Consider the following 24,048-nt stretch of genomic DNA (forward strand, 5'->3'; position numbering starts at 1 on the left):
GCGCGTAGATAGCTTGTCTCGTCCGTTCTAAAAAAACAATTCTGTCTCACGTATCATCGGACAGTAAAACTATCTTATCGCATAATCATCATCTCCGCATTTCAAGACGACAGTTCTTGCGCGCAATCACCGCGAGTTCGTTAATTTAGCTGTAGAAATCGCGAACAACAAGGATATCCTTTCAAAAGATTAAAATAAATAATAATATATATAAGTAAAAATATGATGTAGAAAATGTAGAGAATTTGGAAAATCTAAGAATTATAAGAAAATTAAAAAATTGTAAAAGATGTAAAAAATGAGTAGTGTCTTACGATTCAATTTTGTATAAAAAAAGAAAAGAATGAAATGTGTGAATGAAAACATTATTTTTTTCAAAATAATGAAACAGGTAAAAATCAAATGAGTAACATTTCTAAGAGGAAATTTATGTTTATTGATGAACAATCGGTGTAATGTTAATTGTTGGGCGAAAACAGTTTTAAAAGATTCGGAGCAATCAAAATAAAATTCAAAGTAAACATGTAACTTGCACAGGCAGTTATGGAAAAGACTGTGCTATCGGGTGTCCAAATTAAATTAATTCTTATAATAAAATATATATTTAAAAATTCTTTTAAATATAAAAAGTTAAATTCATTTCTCTTCTTTTCTTCTTACACACAAAAATATTTAAATATAAAAAAATAGAGAATATTTTTGTCTAATGTATAATTTTACCTCTGTGATTGATTCAAAAATTTCTCGTGATTGTGTTAGTTTTAAAAAATTAATTCTATTGTTTTATTTAGTGCTAGTATAAATGCTTAAATGATTAAGATATTATTTGTTCAAAATAAAAGATTGCCAACAATTTAATGTACGATTAGAATCAAATGACTGTGGTTAGCGCTTGTTCTTTTAGATTCTAGATCATAGATGGGATTATTTAGTACGTACACGAGGGTTGACTTTAAGTATCACTCTCGTTAACTATTCGCGAGAAGCACACACTATAAAGCACACGCTCTCTTTTTTCAGCCCCCAAAGGCGGTATATCGGTTTTCCGGCGCGACGAATAATCGCCTCGAGGAGCGCATTTGTATTTTGCCTTTACGCCGTGATTATGGCCGAATTAAAGTTTAAACTGGCATATCGTTTAGGATAATACAGGATAAAATCGCACTGAACGATCACCCGGTAGACGTTGAACGGAAAACGAGAAGGGACAAGGAGACGGGGACGCAAAGACCTCGCGATATTACGCCAACTTTACGATCCAGAACTTAGTTTGCATATCAATGGGATACACATTCGGCTTCCAGAATCCGGGAAGCATTTTTCGAAAAAGCACGGCGTCGCCGCCGCGGAAATTGGGACGCTCTCGCGTCTCGCGGGAGTCCAACTTTCGCGTATGTGCACTTTATTGATAACGCTTATCGCGTCTCACTCTTCGTCCCGGCGAATCGACGGAATAAAGTTTCGTACGAGTGCTGCGAGAAGGTGGCCGCCGTTTTCTTCGTTCCGGCAGATTTTATCGTATATAGTGCTCCGAAATGGCATACTTGAAATTTCCGTTGGGAGAAGAAATCGATATCGCGTGTGTGGACAAAAATATATTAAGAAATGTATGCAACGATATATGTGTATGTGTGTGAAAGATTAAATTAAATATGACATAATAATGAATATAATTACAGAGAAAAATAAATCCTTCAAAACGGCCGTTATAAAATTGTGACTAATTGTTGCAAATCTATTACTTTCAAATATTGCTTTAATAATTTAAGCTATTTTATAATAATATAAAGATTTTCCTTTATTCACTTATAATGTACTTGATCTTGTTATAAAAGTTTTTTGTGTCGCTACGGAATAATATATTTTTCGCGAATATATAAGGGACTTTATAAAATATTCTTCAAAGGAAAAACATGTCACAGGAAAATGTAAAGATACGACATAAATCTAAGTTTAGAAAAATATGGCAGGTTCGATAATGAAGAGCCCTTTTTCCTCGCATCAGGATGAACTTTGCCGAAAGAGAGCAACATCGAGTGGCACTCTCGTATACACAATCCCCCTTTTCGCGTCGATAGAATATTTAATTTAATGAAGATCTAATATAAATATCGAAGATTAATCGAGGCGTAATGCGTTCGCGTTCAGGGATGATAAACTACCCTGTTGGACCGATAACAGCGGAGTCACTGTCCATCAATATTACGCGCATATTCCCTCTCGAAGTCGAACTCACTTTATCCCGACGAGAAAAGTGAGTTACTCACTTTTCCTCGTCTTCGGGCATCCCGTTCCCCAACCGAAGAAGAAAATCCCTTCCAAATATAATTATGTCGAGTGACCTCGTTATCGTGCCGCCTCCCATCTTTCAAAAGTCGTTATAAACCCTCATAAATTATAACTAAGTTCCACACCGTCAAAGATCTCTGTCAAATCGTGCTACTGTTGCACATTTTCCGATATGGTTGAAAATTTCGTATTTGAAATTATGATAATGAGATTCGAGATGACTCACGTGGCGTTCCGTGCCTTTACGTAAATATGAATAACTCTTTATTACACATGAAAAGGTATATTGATTTTTAATATCATTTTAAACAACTAAAACTAAATCTCTTCATGACGATATTTAATATTAAATTAAATTTCCCTTAAAATAAATTTAATTTTGAAATTAACTTCTTTTTATGTATATATTGTCTTTTTTAATATTTATATATTTTAATTTTAATATCGAAAGCTTTTTAATCTCCTTTTATAATTAAATCTTTTACAACCGCGATTTTGGAAATTTGCAACAATAAATTGAATTATGACATTCTATATAAATAATGCCATTGACATTTATCGTAAATAGACATAATACCCATGTTCTTGGAAAATCTTTCATTTAATGTGAAATTTCCTCTCCTCCCAGTTAAGTCGTCCGTCATGCATCAATGGAATTCCGGAAAAGCGACGAATATGGAGCGGTCGAAAGCATCAGGGAGGAGAGGGTGGAGGAGAATAAAGCTCCATGGTTCATAAACAATTCCATATGGTCTCGAGCGTTCACCGAGCGGCACTTACGACCACCACGATCGCGCTTCTTCCCAGTTTCCTCGATATCGTCTCTACTTTACTTTCACCATTTCCGGGCCTCGCCTCGCAGCGTTTATGCCTCCGTACCTACCATCGGGTTATGCCTTCGGGATTGTTATATACGCCCGCCGACGATTACGCCACCCTCGGTTCGGCTCGGACCCGAAAAACGAGGGATAAAGACGTATACAAAGAAAAAGAGAGAAAGAGAGAGAAAAATAGAGAGCTCCATAACCGTAACGCGGCCCAGAAGGTCGCGCTTCAGTTTGGACGAGTACAAATCTCCCGTAATGACAGATAGATGCCGGAGCGACCCTTCGTTCAACCATCATGCTAGCTACCGCGAGAAAATGTCAAGGGGTTGGAGAGAAGCGTTGCGAAAGAATTCCATCCCGTGCACCGAAGTCCTCGTGTAGACAGATAGGCGCATCGAAAGCTTTTCATCGTTGCCAACGACGGAGCTTTATGATAATCAGAGTATATCAGTAGTTTTTTTTTCTCGAAAACCCGCATTTTTTATTATAATACATAAATGAAAAAAAAAAAATATTTGTTTAAAGAATTAATTTTAGATTTTTATAATATTGAGACTTTTAATTTAAAGCTCAAATATGGATCTCTTGTAGTTTTTAGTTGTAATTTTATATTACAAATTGATCTGAACATTGTAGTTTAATAACTGTCTATATAAAAGATTTCAATCTGCACAGTGACAAAATAATGAAATAACAGCGGACAAATATCGACCGCAAAAAGGATTGCACTGACTGATGCAAACAATATCCCGGTGCAGCTAATAGCGAGTCACTCTATGGAATATTGACACAAATTCCCGGCTTTTTATAAATCGCTAAAAACGCGAAGGGCTTGAAATAATAAAACAACCCGAAGTGTCGCGAAACTCACACGTACGTTGCCATGTGCCATCAAGTACAAATCGCATCGGAACGCAGAGGTGATTTTACAGCTGAGTTTTTTTTTTTTCCCTTCGGGCAGATTGACCATTTGACCATTAATTCCAATCACACAGGCCGGTGACTTTTAATTACCAATGAAATTTCCAGAGTATTGCCTGATGAGGAAAAAATTACCGCTCCACGCTAGCGCGGACCCTCCCTTCGGGGATCAATTTTTTTCTTTCTCTCTTTCTTGTCCATTACTCTGCTTTTTTCGAACGTTTTCGTCCCCGAGGGTGATCGAGAACTAAATAGCCCGTTGTCGTCGTCGTGTAGACGAGACATCGCGCTCTTGCCGATCCGGAACCGCGCAGGATGCCAGGCATTCGGCCCGGAAATGAGCAAAAGCGAAAAAACATGTTTGATCGCCAAGCCAAAGTGTTGTTAGGACCTTGTGTCGGATGAGCAATTGAATAAAGTGGAGGCGTCAATATGTGACGACACTCGGATACGACGAGGGCGAGAAAGACTATTCGGCGACAGTCCCTTCGTGTTATCCTATACATAATCGATCAGATTGATTGTCGATCGGTTTTCGTCTCTTGCAAAAAATTTTTTTCCAAAATGTTACAAAGAAATTCATATCACTGGTACTGTTAATAATGCTTACAATGTATAAATGCTTGTTTAAAAATGTTATCAATTTTAACGTACACATAAGATACTAAATTTCTCTATTATATGATAAACTGATATGATTATTTTTAATATACTCCATATAACTTTATTTTTGTAAATTATTATTCCAGTTTTATAAGATTTCAGTTTTATATTAAATGCAATCTTTATACATTTCTTGTAATGCAAAAGCTAGTGTAGATCACAACCATAATAATTTTGCAAAAAAGATGATATCAATTTCTGGTATCGTTACTTCTGAAAATATGATAGCGCGTATAACAATAGCCTATTCCTTATAATATGAAAAAGAAAGAGCGCGATAACCGTTGAACTCAAGGTTCATTATAATTACATCGGACTTAATCGGAATGCAGCAAAACCCGTCCTCGTCATCGTTCTACTAAGAATATGCTAAACAGAAAGTAACATATGGTAATAGTTGCACAGTCTATTTTATAGTCAGCACGAGTTTCATCTAACCAACACGTGTCATTTGTTTCTTCCGCAAATGTCTAGAAAAGTATCGTTCTTTATTTTATAAATTATTATCTCAAGAATAACATAGAAAATATTTCACTGTCAAATTAAGTATAAAGAGATGCAGTAAGGAATCAAACATTTATGATGTTTTTTTAAATTAAATTTGTTTTATAATTATGTTGTACAAATTACAAGAAATTATTGTTATTAAACGTGAATTAATATAAAGATTAATATATTATATTAATATATATATTATATTAAATTCTAGCAATAAGAATAACAAGGAAAATATATATATGGAAATGCAAATGTAATTCTTTCTAATTGCAGATTCTTTGATTGATTTTGGATTAATTTTTCCTTGTTGAGATTTTAATATAACCTGCCATTTTTCTATAACTTTTTAATTTTCAATATTAAATATAATCTTAAAAGATAAATTAAAATTTTATGCACATATGTGATTTACACGAAGAAAAGGTCTTCAATTTTAATCGCACATAACTCTATTAAAATCTCAATATTTCTATAAAATAAAATTTGAAAATAGCCAAAGAATCCATAGTTGAAGGAAACTACAACTGATTATGTGTATATATGTGTGTAAATATATATACATGAAAGTTATATATCCTAAACGTTCAAAAGCAATTTATATGTTTATAAGATTCTCTAACCTTGGATGCTCGCGTCAAAAGTAAATCTTCGAATATCGTCGCGATAAAATTCGGCCTTCGCACGATAGTCGCCGCATCGGGACGTGCCGACGGAAGCGGTTGGGCCCTCGACGTTATTTCAATAAAGCAAATGGAATAGACTACACGGAGATGGTATATTTCCCCATAGAAAATGGAAAAGAGCAGAAGGGAGAAAGAGAGAAAGAAAGAGAGAGAGAGGGAGAGAAGGGGGAGAGGTACGCAGAGACTGCGGCGCGAGCTATGATGGAGCCGTCAGTACATCGTGATCCACGCATCATCAACATTGACGACCTCCGTCCGCTTTTTGGCCCCGACGGAACCCCTCTTCTCAGAGCCATTGCGCCAGTTTACGAGCCTTCAGGGAGATCTGCTGCCTCTCTCTCTCTCTCTTCGTTTTCCGCTTTTCATGTATCGTTGTTGATAGCTACTGATCGCGCGGCGACGTTCGTCGGCAAAACGCGTTTTCGGTAACCCGTGACGTCATCGTCTAATTCACCCTTCACGCCTTGTTACGCCGTGGTAACGTACCGTTTTACGATTTCGTCGCGCGCCGCCTACAAATTGGCAATTGTTAATTAGCATTCTCGCGGAAGAGAGGAATAAGGGCGCTCGTTCCATCCCCCGGGGCTGGAAAGCTCGCTTTCTCCGAAGATTGACGCGACACAACTGATACGTATTCGCTTCCGTACATCCGCTTTACTCGACCTGCATTCATCGACGCATATGCATTCATACATCTACCGACATCTATTGTTATTTGTATTATTGTTTATTATTATTGTACTTGTATTTGAGTTATGCGTTTGTTAATTAACATTATTACATATATCTAAATATGTATAATATTTTATATATATATGAATGCATTGAGAGATTATTAATTAACGTATATAAAATATAATTAAATATTTTATAATATTATAGATTATAGAACACATAAAATTATAGATTTTATTTTTATTTTTGTCGCAAATACAAGTCATTAAAAAGAGATTTTAGGTATAAAGCTGTTAGCTGTAAAACTGTAACGAGTCAGAACAACGAGCGACAATATATTTAGTTTTACTCAAAAATAATTGTCGATTTATATAGTAAAAGTACATAACAACAAATATGCGCAAATTAATGCAAATATTATATAAAAGTTTGATCACGTTTGAAAGACGCGTAGACATCATTAAAGCATAGATACACCATGCGGGTTCGTAAATTAATAATTCATCGACACAATTAACCCTTCGCAGGTGGTCAGAATAAAATGCAAGACAGCATATGTTTGTCCTGATGAATCATAAAGAAATTAGCATAACTAACCCGCCACGAGATCATTAGCATATTCGTGTCGAGTACTGGGAATATTGGGATCTTGCATGTTTACCGCTCGTCTTATAATCTTAACAATATTCTATCTCTTATCACTCGAGGAAATCAGTATTCTATCTCTTATCACTCGAGGAACAGTATTCTATCTCTTATCACTCTGTCTTTTTTCTATCATACAATACATCTCGCCTTTCAGCGTACAATTTTCAAATATATGTCATATACTTTAATCATATTTTATCTATAAAAAGATTGTCTCATATTTTAATCCGATGTGTCGAATATAAGAAAATATATCAAAAGAAAATAGCAAAATTAATTTATTTTACTGTTAAACCCGAAAAAAAATATCTCAATATATGAATAATAATTAAAAATTTAATCAATATATTTATATATTGTAGAAGAAACACAAATCGAACTTTTTCGTTATACTCAAAAAATATTTTGTAGGCTTGAACGAGAACAAGAAACAAAAAGAAATGTAAAAAAATGTTACGTTATTTTTTTAAATGCGACTGACTTTATTCTTTCTTTATGCCTATTTTATAGTCAGTTATTCTGATTTTATGAGCTTTTTCAAACAAATCTTGGCCGCCGTGATTGCGAATCAAACACTTTTCGCCCAATCGCGAGCAGCCGCGTCGCGTCGATATTCCGTCAAAGTAGTAAATCGACGGTATCCCGTCGAATCGAGCCGGAAAATATTTAATTACTAAATCCGGAATAGCGGCACGTCGGATTCCTCCCACGCTCGTACGTCCCGCAGGGCATATTCACTCTCCAACAAGCTTCAATCGCCCTCCGCACATCCCTATTTCGGTTTAATATTTATAGAATGTATGCAGATGTCATAATAAGGTAAATCGTTTGCGATTGTGCGTGAGGGTGCATATGAGTGTACGAATTACTTCATTATGATATATACCGCGAACGAAGTTCAGCGAAATAATATAGAAACGTTCCCTTTATGATTGAAGCTAATATTTGTAAATTATATTCGACTAATTATTAAAATAAATTTTTTACATATATATATTAATTAAAAATATTGCGCAAATTTAAAACTTATCATTCGCTATCAACTTCGCAATCTTAACAACTTCTTGTCAAAAAGTATTAGAGTGTCAGTTAACAAATCACAAATTTAATCAATGAACAATTCTACAAATAAAATCTTTTTTTATCAGATGGTTCGCGTTATCAAATATCAAATTGCCGCATAGTGGCACAAAATAGTTATGCGTGCTAGAAACAATAATGACGATTGCAACCTGCATCGACTGAACGCGCATTTTAGAGGAACCTCGCTGCCGTAGAGAATGGTTCATGCGTAATTAATGAAACCAATAAAGCCGTTCGCACCCGCGGAAATTCGTTAAATTTAATTGGACGCGAATAATCCTACGGTCGAACGAGGAGCCGCACGAAGAAGGGGGAGAGGGTGTGCCAGTTTGTGGGTGGTAACGTCGGGGGGGGGAGAAAACCAGGTGGGTTCTAGACACAACAAGAGAGAAACATCCGAGATGTGCGGTTCTATAGTTGATGGAAAATGAAATTGCCAAGAAACAGCGTGTTAAAAACAGCGGGAATCGATGTGACCGTCTATAAATAAAGCGTTAAAGGAAACGGGAATGTTTCCGCAAAAGTCACAAAAGGATCTTTACCGACCAGCAATTCCGCAAAAAATCTCTATCTTTATAAAATTATTCAAATAAATTTATTTTCAATTTAACGACATGGCTATAATTCTACGAATATTTCTACGAATTCTATGAATTCTAATATCAATATTTTTATTAAATATTTTTGTTACTCCTCGCGTATAGTTTCGAATAAATTAATATTAATAATTATCATAAAATAATAATCTATAAGAAGGAATATTTAAGGAATATTATTTTATTTTCATTCTAACAAAATAATTAACGAGATATTATTATTTAAATTCAACGAGGGTAAAATGCATCATCCTACAGCCATCTGTTAGAACGACAAGAAACTCGTTTGCGAGAAATTTTGCTAAGCTCGGAAATTCGGGGCGAGATATTTAGGGGTATCAATAATATAATCATGCATTTTAGAATTGCGATAATAATTGCTAACTCGCATAAATGTTAATATGTGACATAGCAAACAGTTAGCGCGATGTTAACGGCATCGATCCGCGAACATTTTTTATTTAGCGCTCACGGAACGAAGCAAGCGGATTTAAGAGCAACGCCGTGCGCCATCGCGATCGAGGATGCGATATATCTCCATTAATTCGGCTGACAAGTAACAACGTTTCACGCCACGTCGCATTACAAGAGAAGCACCGCGTTACGCTACTGCGCGTTACGCTTTCCGGCAGTCTCGTTACGTTGTTGAGAGAATTCGGTCGGCACTGAAATATCGCATTTCCAACTAAATCTGGCCGAATCTAATTTTACGGGACCCATGTGCATTAGCGGATTAATGCACTCCATTCCTGGTGGACCAAGTGATGAGCTGTATTTGCATGACATTATACTTGCGCGTACCCTTGTCCCATTCTCCACCCTCCCCCTTCCCGCCCCATCGTCGTCTCTCATTCCGCCCCTTCAATCCTGTCTCTAATTATACGTGTAGCACCACTATCGGCCCTTGCACAGGTGATAATCATATTACTATCCTATCAACGTTATTGCCATTCCTGAACGCATACCACGATCGCACTATTTGAAGTGCTTGGACTAGAGCGGATCGATCGACCGTCAAGAGGGCCTCGGAGTGTGTCCTCTCGCAGTTCATTCGAGGGAGGACGAGAGACCAAGGAGGAGATTAGACAATGGCTTTGTATTTGTCAATTGATAATTAGCGGAGAATCTAATGAAATTGTGTTGTGCATGTAAATGTTTAAAAAATTATGTCTGACATATATTATTATCCTTGTGTGCACCTGACATTACATAAAATACATTTTTGAATTTACATTTTTAATGTACATTTAACACATGAAAATTTTTTTACCATAGATAGCAATTATATTTATTTTTTTCTATACGAAATAATTTTTTTATTCTTATAATAACGTCTATTTAAAAAATTATAGTAATTATAAATCTAATGCTGAAATATCTTATATAAACTGCTTTTTTCTTTGTCTTCTATATTCCTGCGAGTCTCTCCATCGTTACTCGCACGGGATACAAATACGTCTCAGACAGAGCGCAAACAAAACTTGAATAAATAACGATCGAAACGGGCAACGAACTTTCATGGAAGTTGCCGAAAGTAGAACGGGGAGCTATCAGGCAATCCGGCAAGCAACGAAGAAATGCAGCAAACGTACTATAAGTTCGAGTAATCTCGCTCGTTCGAACGGAAAATAAATTTACGTGAGAAAATAAAAAAAAGATAACATTATATAGTCTGCAAATTTATAGGAAAAGCACTATTTTGCTTTGCGACAATCTAAAGTAATATATATTTTCAAATTTATATATAAAAATTATATATATAATCAATCATTATGTATCAAATTACTGTTATATTAATATTATAAAAATAATATTTTCTTAATAATAAAAATAATATTTTTTAAAATTTTATTAAATACATCAAAAATAGATTATTTTCTATAATTAAATTTTTAAATCTAAAGTCTAAAATTTATATATAGAAAATATACCAAATATATGAACATTATATTAGATTAGAGTAAAAAAAATATTTTTTAAAATTTTTATTAAATATATCTATTAAAGTATATCTTTTCTTTCTTCAAGTTTAATTCAATTAAAAATGAACTTCTTTTTAAATCATATTTTTTAAAATTTAATTGGCAAGATTTATTACTCCAAATAAAAATTTTCTAATTTTTTAATTTTTAATTTTTCAAAAAAATAATCACAGATTTATCGGAAAATTTGTTATTTCAGAAAGTGCGTTCAAAGGGACACTCTCTTTGCTAAGATATTATGTACACTTCCATTATCAAATGTGTTACACACCGCCTCGCTGTATCAAACTGCCGGCCGCCGCCAGCAATTTCAAGAACGCGTGCGGAAAGAATAATTTTCAGCACCAGCAATTAGAGAGCGCGTAGTACAAAAGAAATCGTTCTACTCTGTAATTCTTTATACAAACATCCCGGCGGCGCCTGTATTCACGCGTCCCTTTCCACGTACAAGCGTATACGCACGCGATATGCAAATCCGAAGATAATGCACATCGGAGGTGATCGCAGTCGCTCGTAATTTGCGCAACCCGCGCATTTTTCTAATGACATTTTTTTTATAATTAAAGGATAAGGTCGAGAGCGAGCGCGCGCGTATCTTAACACGCTCCTTTATAAGGGCAATTCTTATCAACTTAATTCAATGAAGCCCATGCGCGCGTTACGAGAGCCTCTCAAAATGACCTTATTCCCTATCATTACTTCATTATTAACGTGATAGTATCGTAATATCTACTAATCCTTGAATCAGCATATTATTGTAATTGTTTTGCAAATCTTGTCTAATTCTCTTTTCAAGGTTTCATTCTCTTTCAAAGATAAATCGGATGATATGACTGAAGATACTGAAATATATGTACTGAATTTGATCTGATTATAATTAAGCTCAAAATTGCAACTGATATCACGAAATTATATTGCATAAAATGCACGATTTTACGCGAAATTCGACAAATATAATTTCCATCTAGACATATTCAATGATGAAAAAACAATCGCGATACTGATTTTAATTTCGGACGGTCTTTTATTTAATAATCCGCGCGATCATTTAATGAGAGGATAGATTGAAAAATATTGTTATCATATCTAGCGTCATTATGCAAGTATTTTATGCAGTTGCAAAGTTATGCATTTTTCTATTCAATACTACCACGTCATAATATTCTTTGTAATTTACTTTTTCAATATATTATTTCGAAACATTTATTTTATTATTTTTTAGTACCGTTATTATTCGTAGTCAAAATTTCGTCTAAATTCTCAAATTCAAAATTCAAACCTGTCTATCGAGAACAATACTACTGAGCAGCGATATTTTCCAGACTACGAGATGAAGTATCTCGCAAATTTCTCATTACATGTGTCTATGATTTATATAAGTTTATTATTCATTTAAACAATAAAATCGAATTAATGCGCGTATGCGATTTATAACAATAAAGACAATAATAAATAAACAATAATAAACACTCACCCTTAGAGCTGTTTCGGTGCAAGATGTCTCTCCTACATCTTCTCTCCTAGACCTCCTTTTAGGACCTCCTTTTTGGACAGGCTTTCTCTCGCGTTATCAGGATCATCAGCTACGTTGATCTATAACATAGAAGTTATATCAACTTTAAAACAATTAATTACAGTCAACCTCAAAACAATTAACATTTCAAAAAAAATTATTATTTTACGCATTGAATTGTATATTAATAAGTAGATAATGCGTATAATAATAAGCAGATTTATGAAACAATTTTATAAATTTTGAAAAAAGAACTCTGTTAATAATTTTCTAATAACGCTATTAAAAGCTATGGAAATAGAAACTTTTATAAAAATTATAACTCTCTTTCTAATTTTCTCTTATTTAAATCATGTAAATAAAAAAATTAAATAATACGATTAATTTCTTAATTTTAATTGGGTGTACACAATTAATAAATAAACTAATATACAAATAATAAATTATCACAGAGTTGCTCTACTGGTGTCCAATGATTCTAAAAATAATGTGCATAATGTTTTTCATATGTCTTGATTATTAAATGAAGGATTTAGGAAGAATTTTCTTTTTTAAAAAATAGCAAATATTACAGTCTTTTTTATTAATTTTTACAAACACCAACCGTAAACTAGGTACAATAATAAGGAGCAATATATATATATAATCAATTAATATTTTTACGAATCTGTTCTATAAAGTATCCAAAGTAATTGATTTTAAAAAACTAGCTATTTATTAAAGGTTTATTAAAAGTTAATTAATTGTTAATCATAATAATATAGCGAATTATTATAATTATATTTCGATATTTATCACAATCGCGTTTAGGAAAAGAATTCAATACGAAGCGTTTCGTACCAGTTTACCGCTCGATATCGCTGTGCAAATGTATAAGAATGACAAAGTCGAAATATGAAAGCAATAGAATACTATATCCCACCAAGATCAAACATTATGTTGTTGAAGATTCGTTGTTGAAATATCTTGCGTCCTATGACACACATATACACACGCGCGTGCGCGCGGAATATTAAGTTATAAAAATATTTTGAGTTATAGATCATAATTATATTTATTAAATAGTTTTAATATTATAATTATTTAATAAACAATTAATATGCTATATTTCGATATTTATCACAATCGCGTTTATGAAAAGAATTCAACAAATTACAATAATTCAACAATATACGAAGCGTTTCGTATCACTAGTTTACCGTTTGACGTTCGATATCGCTGTACAAATGTATAATTACAAAGTCGAAATATGAAAACAATAGAATACTGTATCTTACCAAAGCTGAACATTATGTTATTGAAGTATTTTGCGTCCTACGATACACGTAATAATAACAAAGTCGAAATATGGAAACAATAGAATACTATACGCTACCAAGGTCAAACATGTGTGAAGTTCGTTGTTGAAATATTTTGCGTCCTATGACGCACATAAACACACGCGCATGCGCGCGAAATATCAAGTTATACAAATAATTTGAATTATAGATAATTATATTTATTAAATAGTTTTAAGATTATAATTATTTAATAAACAATTAATATATTATGGATCTCTTTCTTCCGTTACTCACTCTTGCGATTCGATTATTTCATTGCGCATTTTCAATTCAAATTATATTTAATCGTCGAAAAGTCGACCGATATTGTTTATAGCAAATTATTTTGCGATACTTGTCGCGAATATATTTTAAATTCAATAACAAAGTGTCTTATATTATTTTTCGTTCGAATCGCACTATTTAAATTATAATAAGACCGATATTTTAACAATAATGTGTACTGACTAACCTGTCGTTGCTTGTCGCGAGCCGAGAGAGAACAGGGCTAGCTGTCTCACTTCGGCTGTGTTCGCTTTGCACGCTCACGCGCTGTGAGCATCATTTTGTTTTTATTGCACATTGAATATCAAACAAAGATAGAACGATGCTTTCAGCACTGAAAGCGTCAAAACGAACGCAGCCTTCGTCTTTTTAGATCTGCTGCGCTGTTCAAGATGTGCGCATGCGCGTAGATGCCTATGAGCGAGACACCAAGCCCTAAAAATCTGTCACATACACACCACACACAATCTCGCTATTTACTTATGTATGTACATGCGTAGCGTGGCCAGTGCACTTTCTGCTAATAGTTAGTAGTGAGGATGACATATTTAAATCAGAATTAAACAGTATGGAAAATTTTAACGAATTTGAGGTCAATAATTTATTACATGATTCTACAGTATATTTTGAGGACACTAAAATATCATCAGATAGTTTGTCTTTAATGGATACTAATATTGTACAGGGGATTGACGATAGCCTAGTAAATGTAAATAAAGATCCAGCTACAGATCCTCTTTTTATTAGCGATTTGGAAGAAAATGATACATCACTCATGGATTCAAAATCAGTAGAACCAGAAAAACCAGTTTGTGCTGATAAACAAATTAGTAATGTTAATAATCCTTTTGAGAAACAAAAACATAAGTTGAATGAAAAAGAGAAACATCTTTTAAAAGAATTGGAAAATATACAAAATTGGGAAAAATTGCCATTACCTTTTGTAAAGGTTAGTTGATATATTTTAAATATTACTTATGATTTATTTTACCATATTAATTGAAATTTTGTTTTGAATATACAGAAATTGCAAGAACTATCTATAAAACTAACGCATAAAGTGCCTCCGCAACATAAAATAGAGCTTACTGGATCGCATGCACCAACGAAGAAACAGAAAAAATTATTTGAGAGACATGGACCACTTCGAAAGGGATTATATTCACCTATGGAAGATAAAATTATCAGAAAAAACTGGGAAACATTTTGCCAGGTATATAGTTATCTGTTTTAGATGTACTATATATAGCATGTAATATAATCTAATGTATTAATATGTTATAATATCTTTTATATTATATAATATATAGCTTCATGATTGGGACAAAAATATCGTTAAACCATTTCTTAATTGGAGACATAATGGAAAATATTATATACATAACGTGGAAGAAAGACAAAAATTTGTACAATTTTTGGCAAATGGATTACCTTGGCGGACTTTATACAGTGTATATTCCAGATTCAAAATATTATATTGTAAAAAAATTACTCATGTTCGGTACGATACAGATTTTAAATTGCATTTGAATTTTCACATATATTCTACAATAATTTTTTTGTTTCAGGTATTCTTCAAAAGAAGACAAAAAAATTTTAATGTATATACGGAATAAATATCTCGATCAGCGTGACACTAAATATGTTGAATTGGCAAAGTTACTAAAACGAACAAGTCGGTCAATTTTTAAACGATATCGATATCTCAAAAAGATTGAAAATGATTCAGAAGTAGAATGTAGGTATTTTGTGATATTATATCATTGAATATATATATTTATAATTCTCTCTCTCTCTTTTTCTCTAGATGTTTAAAAGGTTCACATCTGTATATTACTAAATTTATCTATTTTAATTACAGCATTACCAAATATTAAATGGACATTGCCATTAATCAAAAAGTTTATAAAAAATTTACTTAATGTAACATTAAGTCAGGATATAAAGGAATTAAAAGGTGCTATAATTCCGAAGCCAGTGTGGCAAAAGATGGAAGAGAGATTAAATATACATGAAAACGTTTTAAAAACATTTTGGCAACATCAGTTGCATCTGCAATTATTCAGTTCAAGTCCTATCTATTTAAATGACATTAAGATACAGTTAATTGAATAGTAAGTATCACATAAAATTTATTGGATATTCACATTATAAGTATACAAATGGATTCCAACATATAATAAACATTATTGAATCGTTACATATTATATAATTATATATAATTCATTATTTCACAGTATGTATGAAAAAGGAATAGCAAATACTCGTGAAATTATATGGTCTAATGTCGCACGATATTTTGATGGAGCAACTGCAACATTTCTTTGTAGAACCTTTTTTTACCTAGTTCAAGAATGTAATATGCAAAATACGGAAAACTTTGCCGGTAACATAAAATAATATTTAAAGCATATTTCTAAAAATTATGAATAAAGTCATATTATATGAAAATTTTTATATTTACAGATATTGTAGAATATCTATATCATACTAAAATCCCCGAAATTAAAGAGGCTTCAACAGATAAGTTCCTACCTAGAATTGTATATGAAAATAAAAAGATTTATTTATTAAATGAAAAAGACAGTAATAATGTAACTATAGCTGATAATGATGATTAGGATTATAATATTGATTGTAACATTAATAATCTAATCTCTTACAGTGTATTATATTTTAATACTCTTCAATTTTACTCTAATGTATTTTAAATTGTTGGAAAATAAAAATAGAAATAAAAACATTATGCAAATAATTATTTATTTAAAAAAAAGGATTGATACAGAGTGAATTATGTTCTTCAGTAACCACATAAAGTTTAATTTTTTTTCTTTAGATAAATTTACACCTTATTTTTTTTCGATTCTTTTTCTAATGCTTTGTCCTTTGCCTTTTGATACAAAGGTACAAGCTTGCCTTCTTTAGCAAGAATCTTCAAAAGTTCCATAATAAGTGGTAAATAATTATGTTTCCTTCTAATATTCTCTATTTGATATCTTTTAGATTTTCTTATTTCTTCCTCAATTAGTGCTTGCAAACGTTCTAGTTCTGCAGGATCGCAGACATTAGCTTTCTGTCTTTCATATAAAGTTTTTCTATCTGTCACTATAGCCATCAAATTGAAATGGATTTCGCCTTCATTATATCTATATTCATAATAACATTCATACTTTTATTTATACACTTGATAAATAACTTACATATATCCACTTATATGAATAAAATTATTAAAATATATCTATATTTTATAACTCACTTATTTATCCGTTTTTGAATTATAGGCTTTGCAGCTTGTACCCATTGTTCTCCCACTGGACATGGACATAAATCAATTGGACCTTCTTTTAATCCATCTAATTCATACAAGTGACCATCAATCGGAACATAACTCACAAAATGAAACACATCATCGTCTTTGGATGCCTGCTTTGAGTCATATTCAAATAAGGTTTGTCTACAATTTGAGTTTACAGTACAGTCATATTTATGATATTAATAATTGTTTAACAGTTAGCTAAAGAATACATACCTAGAAAAGGAATTATGTACTTCTCTTATGACATCAGAATTACTGAGAGCAAGTCCACGCATATTTGCATCAAAACTTTGACAGAAATTTTTAAATTCTTCTAAATTTGGTCCTAAAGATATGTCTGGATGTTTACAATTTAATAAAACACTCAATATTGCTTGTGTTGCACAGGCATTGTTTATTACCTAAGCACAAGAGACATTATTTTAAAAGTAAGATCTATATAAATCTAATTTCTATTGTGTGTTGTATATGTGTGAGCAAACAACCCACATAAATAAATAAATTTACCTCACAATATAAATCTGACCAAATAATCAAAATCATGATCATATACATACCTGTTTTGCAAAAAATATTTTGTCCAATCTATTATCGCGTACAATATTTCCTGATAACTCATCATCTTGTACCCATTTGAATAAAAATATTAAACCATGAATAGGCCTATCAGAAATTATTTATAATATTTAATATATTATAAAAGTATAATATATTTAAAATAAATAAATAAATATGTACATATATATATATATATATATATATATATATATATATATATATATGAGAGGGAGAGAGAGAGCGAGAAATCATGCTATATAAAAGTAATTCATACAACGTTGATAGATATGTATATATGTATGGTAATTTGTATATATTGTATTGTATTATATGTATTTCTTCAAAATTATTAATATTATATATAAATGTATATAAAATTATTAATATGTTACTATTTTTTTCTATCTATTATACATGTTTCACATTTTTTGCATTTAGATATTGAAACAAATATATGCTCTTGCCATAAAAAGACGGCAGAATAAAAGCAAAGTATAGTTACAAAGATCAATATAGTTACTATATATATTAATATATTGGTTATATTGAAGATGTTTAATCTTTTACACATATGGAGTTGTCTCCTTTAAGATAATATAATAAAAATCACAAATTTTTCTATTATGCAAAAAATAAACTCACTTCAAATCATCAAATTGCTCATCATCCAAACTCCACAATTCTTCCACTTGTGCTCCTTTAACACCTGAAAAGATTATATATGTATATGCGCATGCTTATGCTAATGTGAATCGATTTTGTAATATTCATGAAATAAAAAGATTTTCCGAGATTTAACAAAAAAAAAGTATCATAATTATTTGCTATTCACGAATGTATAACCTTGACGAACGCAATTTATAATTATACTATCATAAAAATAATGCATAAAATATCTACTATGGATTAGATCAATTTTATTACAATATAATCTGAAATAATTGAAAATATATTTACCGAATTCTTTAATCAATTCCGTAAAAACACCAGGATCACTCTCAATGAGACACCAATTTCCTGCAGAGTCCGCCATATTTTATAAACTGTCACGTCACACACCACATGCACATAAAACAAACGTCGAGTGTCGAGTATATAAAAAATTTTTAATGATCGCTGCGCCACTCTGTGGCAACTCAATTTCTTTTTTTTTCTCTTCGATTTTTTGGTTAATTATTTAGTTTCATAAATTATAGGATGCATTTTATTGATATTATAAAAATTTCGAATCATTTGATTGACCGTGTAAAATAGGAGAAGGGCAAAAAATCCTTGTTCCGGTTGATCAATGAAGTGCTTCAAAACTTTCATAGCGTTAAACAAAACGCTCTCTCTTTTTCTCTCTAATGAATCATTAATGAAAAATCTTGATAAAAATTCAATTACAACAAAATCAGAGATTAAAAAAAAAAATAAAATTATGAAATCTATAACAATCAGTACTATAAGAAATAGAAGAGAATAGTTAGAAATAAAAATAGAAGAGAAATAAGTTTTATTTTTTATTGACATTTTGAAAGTTTTTAATCATATATAGATCAATACACACAGACATGCAACAAATGCCAAAACCATCAAAGACAAATTTTGTATTTTAAAGAATGTTAAATTCTAATATATAAAGTGACAATTTTTATTTAAAAAATTTAAATAATTGTATTTCTTAGATTTCAAAATCTTCCTCAGCAGCTGGCAGTATTACAGTCGTTACACCTAAAGGTTTTGGATTTGATTTCTTACATAGTAATATCTTAATTTTTCCCGATATTTGACTTTTTAAGTTTGCGCTAACGGTTAGAGATATGGGTACAGCACTTGGTAGCAAAGGCAAATCTATCACACGAGGATTCACATCAGTATCCTCTGGTCTACACAGAATATATAATTCTGTATAGGATAAACCTTCAGAGATATTTGTCACTAGAATGCGAATTATGTAATTGGGACCCAAACCAAGGACATTTGCTTCCAATGTGATAGGATTCGGTCCTGTTGTTTGATTTTCATTTAAATTTTCGAAGGCTTGTTTAGCGGTTGTTAAACGTAAACGAAGAAAGCCTTGCTGAAAAGTGTTATGAATTTTCTTCGCCTCTGCTCTCTCCCTTATCGTCTGATCGACGAATAGTCGTGTTTTCTTCGGTATCGAGAACTTCGATATATTGCATGATAATGAATTCGACACTGAATTATTTACATTGAAATCAGCAGTGCGTTTTAGGATCTTCATACATAAACCGCCGCCAACAGTAATCATAGCTATTGTTCGTTCTTCTTGTCCCATTCGTCCATACTATATTGAAAGTGAAATTTACTTATACATATATTGTATATCAAAAACACACAAGCACATTAATTTTCTTTTAATAAGATATATTTTATATATGTAAAAAGTACCTTAAGGGCAGATACAGGCTCCATAATCTTCACTGTATCTACATGATGTTTCCCATCATAAATACGCACTCCATAGCCTGCTGTGCTTACAGCTAACAAAGATAATCCGCTTTGTGGTACTGGTAAGCTCACTAAATCTAATATTATGCCAGGAATACTAATGTACCATAATTTTATCCCCTATGTGAGAAATTTATATATTCGAAAAAATCTAACACACACATTGAACATCATATTGTATTCTTTATATAGTGCATGTCATTATTAATCAAAAATGCACAAACTTCTCTCTGAGAAGATATGTATTCAAACATACCTTTTTTGAAAATCCTATTAAAGTACCATCCATAACAGCTACTGCTGCACCTTCAGAAGTAAGAACAGAAATAGCTACTGCTGGTGCTGGCAACGTTTCCCAAAGTTTCACAGGGCTTCCTCTCCTAATTACTCCTATTTTTCCATCTCTTCCAATAATCATTATGCGACCATCGCCAGTCCATAAACCACAACTGGCAAATGCTACTGGTGGCCATTCCAATTGATGTTTATCCATAACTGAAAAAGCTCTGTGTGGCAATTAAACAATATCCATAATAGAAATACAAATATATGATATTCATGAAATGTTATTTTACGAACGCGCACATTTTGCTTTAATTATACAAGAAAAATACCTAGGATCCAAAATGAGAATTTCACCAACTTCGGTTCCTAATATTATACAACTACTAGCAGGATCATTCCATGAATCTCTTCGGATGGTTGCAATCGCTGTTAGGGCGTTGGCTTTGACAAGTGGAACTCTTCTATATTGCTCCGCGAAGCTCAATTGTAAATTATTATCCATAGACAGAAATTTTAATGTGCGAGGTGAAAGAAATGACGCCCCGAGTTCCTTTAGCAATAGCTCCAAATCATCCGCGAGAGTAAGCACATTTAATTCCTCGTCCAATCCGCATTTATGCCAAATCTATATCAAATTATTAAAATATTATTTATGACAAAACATGCATAAAATTAAGAAATGGCTCAATATTATTATATACTATACCTCTCGTTCTTTTGGATGAGCATCAATATGTGGCAGACAGTACTTAAAAAAAGGTCTCATGTTTTTGAAAATATATACACTGGCTCCAGCTCCTACAGCTACTACAGATGAGCGAAGTTCTCCATTTTCTGTATAAAAACCAACTACACCACAAGGTGGATCTATCATGTTATGTTCAGTTATTTGATCACCTCCTTTATATACTCGTATCTAGAAATATATATAAATAATACATTAGAAAGTATAAAAGAATATAAGTAATAAGAAGAAAACGAGAGAGAGAGAGAGAGAGAGAATTTAAATATTTACTATATATATAATTTAATATTATTCAATTACATCTTATCAAGATTTAAGAGATTATGTGAAAATGAAGTAATTTATCATAATTTTTTGTTTTTGTAAGAAAATATGGCTATTTTTTTACTCTTTCATTTTTTATCTTTACGATATTCAAATATGTAAATTATTTATATACAGATAAACTTTACATATATAAACTTTGTTATAAAATATATAATGTATATGTTGTAACCTTTGTCAAGTCATTTCCTACTGGTCCTAGATCAGCACAGATGAGTCTAGCATCTCCATCGCCACTTACATCCAACATATCAAGCCCACCTGGTAAAGCAAATAAACCAGCACTTGGTTCCCAAAGTGCTTCCAACCATCGACTCGTGCCGAGTCCTCCAAGAGATTTGTGGTCTGCTCTAAAAATATATATACATATTACAAATAAAAATATACAATAAGCAACAATAATATGAATTTTTTAACTTAATTATGCAATTATTAAATAAGTAGAATTTTAATATTAGATTTAATATTTTATATTTAAATTTGTAAAATATTAAATTTTAATATATTATTGTATATATAGTCCTTTATTTAAAAAAAAAAAAATCGAATAAAATAAAAAATGTCCTTTACCTTAAACCGTGCATGAGGGATTACTAATTGTTAAAACTCTTTCAGTATAAAAAAAATTGTAAACTTATTTAAAGCTAATTTATCTCTACATATCTCAGCTTTTTCATTTATATCATGTATCTGTAATACTATATCAATACACATAAAATACATCTGCAATTGAATTACAATAAGATCTTTTATCTTTACATGTTTTCACATGATGTGTCAATTCTATAATTGCAATTTCACAAATTTTTAAATTGATATTTTTTATCATGTCCCATGACCAAAAGCAGATGTATACATACAGATATGTACGATACAAATATTAGAAACTATAATCACAGAACACCACATGTTTTGTATATTTGTTGCCATAGCAATGTGTTCGGCACAATTTCGTATTTGTTTCTTTAAAGTTGTGTTCAAAAATCTATTCATTGAAGTGTCTGAAACAAGAAATCTTTACTTCTTTTGATTGGTCAATCAAATATTCTGAAACAAATAGATTTTTGAACGCATTCTAACATGTATGAGCACAAGAAAGGCGGGAAAATTAAACATGTACATAAATAAATCGAATACTACTACTGTTATATACATACATAAAAATTGTTTCAACAAGTATACTATTATAGAATTAAAAAATCATTGCTTCAACATACATACACACACACACACACACACACACACACACACACACACACACACACACATATATATATATTGAACATTTGATAAACATATATGATACAGAGAATCAATTTTATTACATTTAATTTTAAATTCCATTACACACAACATATGTATTTATACCACAGACGTCTATATATTACGTCTAATATATAGACGTCTGTGATTTCCACTTTTTTTAATGCATTCTGTTATCTGTCATTTAAAATATATATACAATATTAATATCAGATACAATTTTGTTTTAATAATATATCACTTTATACAGCTTAGAAATATGTAATTGTGCGTAACTTATATCCAAGATTCTTAAGAAAAAATAATTTCTATCATTTTGTATCAAAAAAGCTACATCGAATTGTATAATATAATAAAAGTGTTAAAAAAAAAGTATAAAATATATATGCATACAAATATATACTTTTATTACTATTCTGATATAAATTATATGTGACAAATAATTGATAAATATCTAAAATAGAAGGTAATATCTTTATATTTATATTTGTATTGTTAATTACTATATAATACTGATGTATAATACTGAGTGTTCATAAATATATTTGATGAAAGAATCGACTATCATTGAGATTCAAATCCATACAATATTATTTGACACACATTAGATTTATATCCACATACATTATATAACACGACATTCTTACAAATTATATAACTAAACTTATAGAATAATATAAAAGAGATGTTAATATACCTATTAGTTTGAGTTAACATGTAATTTCATAATTAATTAATAATAATGTATATGTACATACATATACATATACACATATAATGTGTTATATTACTTTTATAGTTACATTATATAACTATAAAATTTTATAGTTATATAATATAACTATATAATATAACTATTTTATATTTGTATAATATATATGAGAAACTTTACATTATAAAATTGTATATATGTATATATACATACATGTGTTGATATACATGCATTTATGTGCATTGTACATATATGTAGATGAATGATAGATCATATGTATCTCAATGATGACCTTAAAGCTATTTGAACACAGCCAACAGTCACATTAATTATATGATGTCACACCTACATACAAGATAACACATGTGGATAGTCTTACATACAATCTGAAAAAGTACACGATTTATTA

General features: G+C 31.2%; 3 protein-coding genes and 1 long non-coding RNA gene across 7 annotated transcripts in view; 1 reads left to right on the forward strand and 3 right to left on the reverse strand.

Annotated features, from left to right (window-relative positions):
- LOC145977532 (uncharacterized) overlaps positions 1–14,261 on the reverse strand; it is a 223,344-nt gene extending 209,083 nt beyond the window's left edge. For both annotated transcript variants that reach the window (XR_014440539.1, XR_014440540.1), the window contains exons 1-2: positions 14,170–14,261; positions 12,340–12,458 (exon numbers count right to left, since the gene is read on the reverse strand). This is a non-coding gene — a long non-coding RNA (uncharacterized LOC145977532). The remainder of the gene's footprint in view (positions 1–12,339; positions 12,459–14,169) is intronic.
- Positions 14,262–14,398: 137 nt separating this feature from the next.
- LOC145977528 (transcription termination factor 1) lies at positions 14,399–17,407 on the forward strand. Of its 2 annotated transcripts, XM_083109621.1 has the most exons (8): positions 14,400–14,574; positions 14,668–14,931; positions 15,007–15,195; positions 15,293–15,483; positions 15,551–15,720; positions 15,844–16,096; positions 16,220–16,368; positions 16,449–17,407. In XM_083109621.1, the coding sequence occupies exons 1-8, from the start codon at positions 14,551–14,553 to the stop codon at positions 16,601–16,603; spliced, it is 1,395 nt and encodes a 464-aa protein (XP_082965747.1). In that variant the 5' UTR covers positions 14,400–14,550; the 3' UTR covers positions 16,604–17,407. The 2 variants fall into 2 exon arrangements, with proteins under 2 accessions (XP_082965746.1, XP_082965747.1); XM_083109620.1 differs by having other exon boundaries at positions 14,399–14,931.
- Positions 16,722–19,005, reverse strand: Uch-l5 (ubiquitin carboxy-terminal hydrolase L5). The gene is made up of 6 exons (XM_083109622.1): positions 18,814–19,005; positions 18,499–18,562; positions 17,856–17,961; positions 17,512–17,699; positions 17,239–17,436; positions 16,722–17,128 (listed from the first exon to the last, which is right to left on the reverse strand). The coding sequence occupies exons 1-6, from the start codon at positions 18,887–18,889 to the stop codon at positions 16,825–16,827; spliced, it is 936 nt and encodes a 311-aa protein (XP_082965748.1). The 5' UTR covers positions 18,890–19,005; the 3' UTR covers positions 16,722–16,824.
- Positions 19,006–19,358: 353 nt separating this feature from the next.
- Positions 19,359–23,944, reverse strand: LOC145977405 (BBSome complex member BBS1-like). 2 transcript variants are annotated; one of them, XM_083109359.1, is made up of 7 exons: positions 23,853–23,944; positions 21,837–22,014; positions 21,302–21,511; positions 20,925–21,220; positions 20,567–20,816; positions 20,251–20,430; positions 19,359–20,146 (listed from the first exon to the last, which is right to left on the reverse strand). In XM_083109359.1, exons 1-7 carry the CDS (start codon positions 23,870–23,872, stop codon positions 19,520–19,522), a joined length of 1,761 nt encoding a protein of 586 aa, XP_082965485.1. In that variant the 5' UTR covers positions 23,873–23,944; the 3' UTR covers positions 19,359–19,519. The 2 variants fall into 2 exon arrangements, with proteins under 2 accessions (XP_082965485.1, XP_082965487.1); XM_083109361.1 differs by lacking the exon at positions 23,853–23,944 and adding an exon at positions 22,235–22,601 and having other exon boundaries at positions 19,360–20,146.
- Between the last annotated feature and the right edge of the window lie 104 nt (positions 23,945–24,048).

Source organism: Camponotus vicinus, unplaced genomic scaffold (assembly GCF_025532165.1).
Source record: "Camponotus vicinus isolate PSW18456_S1 unplaced genomic scaffold, iyCamVici1.0 SCAF_9, whole genome shotgun sequence".
Lineage (NCBI taxonomy): Eukaryota > Metazoa > Arthropoda > Insecta > Hymenoptera > Formicidae > Camponotus > Camponotus vicinus.

Coding starts and splice junctions, on each gene's coding strand:
- Uch-l5 (XM_083109622.1), bottom strand. CDS start 18,889: ATGGCGGACTCTGCAGGAAATTGGTGTCTCATTGAGAGTGATCCTGGT. Junction 18,563..18,813: donor GGAATTGATTAAAGAATTCG/GTAAATATATTT, acceptor TAATCTTTTCAG/GTGTTAAAGGAGCACAAGTG. Junction 17,962..18,498: donor GAGCAATTTGATGATTTGAA/GTGAGTTTATTT, acceptor AATTTCTGATAG/GCCTATTCATGGTTTAATAT.
- LOC145977528 (XM_083109620.1), top strand. CDS start 14,551: ATGGAAAATTTTAACGAATTTGAGGTCAATAATTTATTACATGATTCT. Junction 15,721..15,843: donor AAATGATTCAGAAGTAGAAT/GTAGGTATTTTG, acceptor TTTTAATTACAG/CATTACCAAATATTAAATGG. Junction 16,097..16,219: donor AAGATACAGTTAATTGAATA/GTAAGTATCACA, acceptor ATTATTTCACAG/TATGTATGAAAAAGGAATAG.
- LOC145977405 (XM_083109359.1), bottom strand. CDS start 23,872: ATGCATGTATATCAACACAT. Junction 21,512..21,836: donor TAGGAAATGACTTGACAAAG/GTTACAACATAT, acceptor ATATATTTCTAG/ATACGAGTATATAAAGGAGG. Junction 21,221..21,301: donor CTCATCCAAAAGAACGAGAG/GTATAGTATATA, acceptor AATTTGATATAG/ATTTGGCATAAATGCGGATT.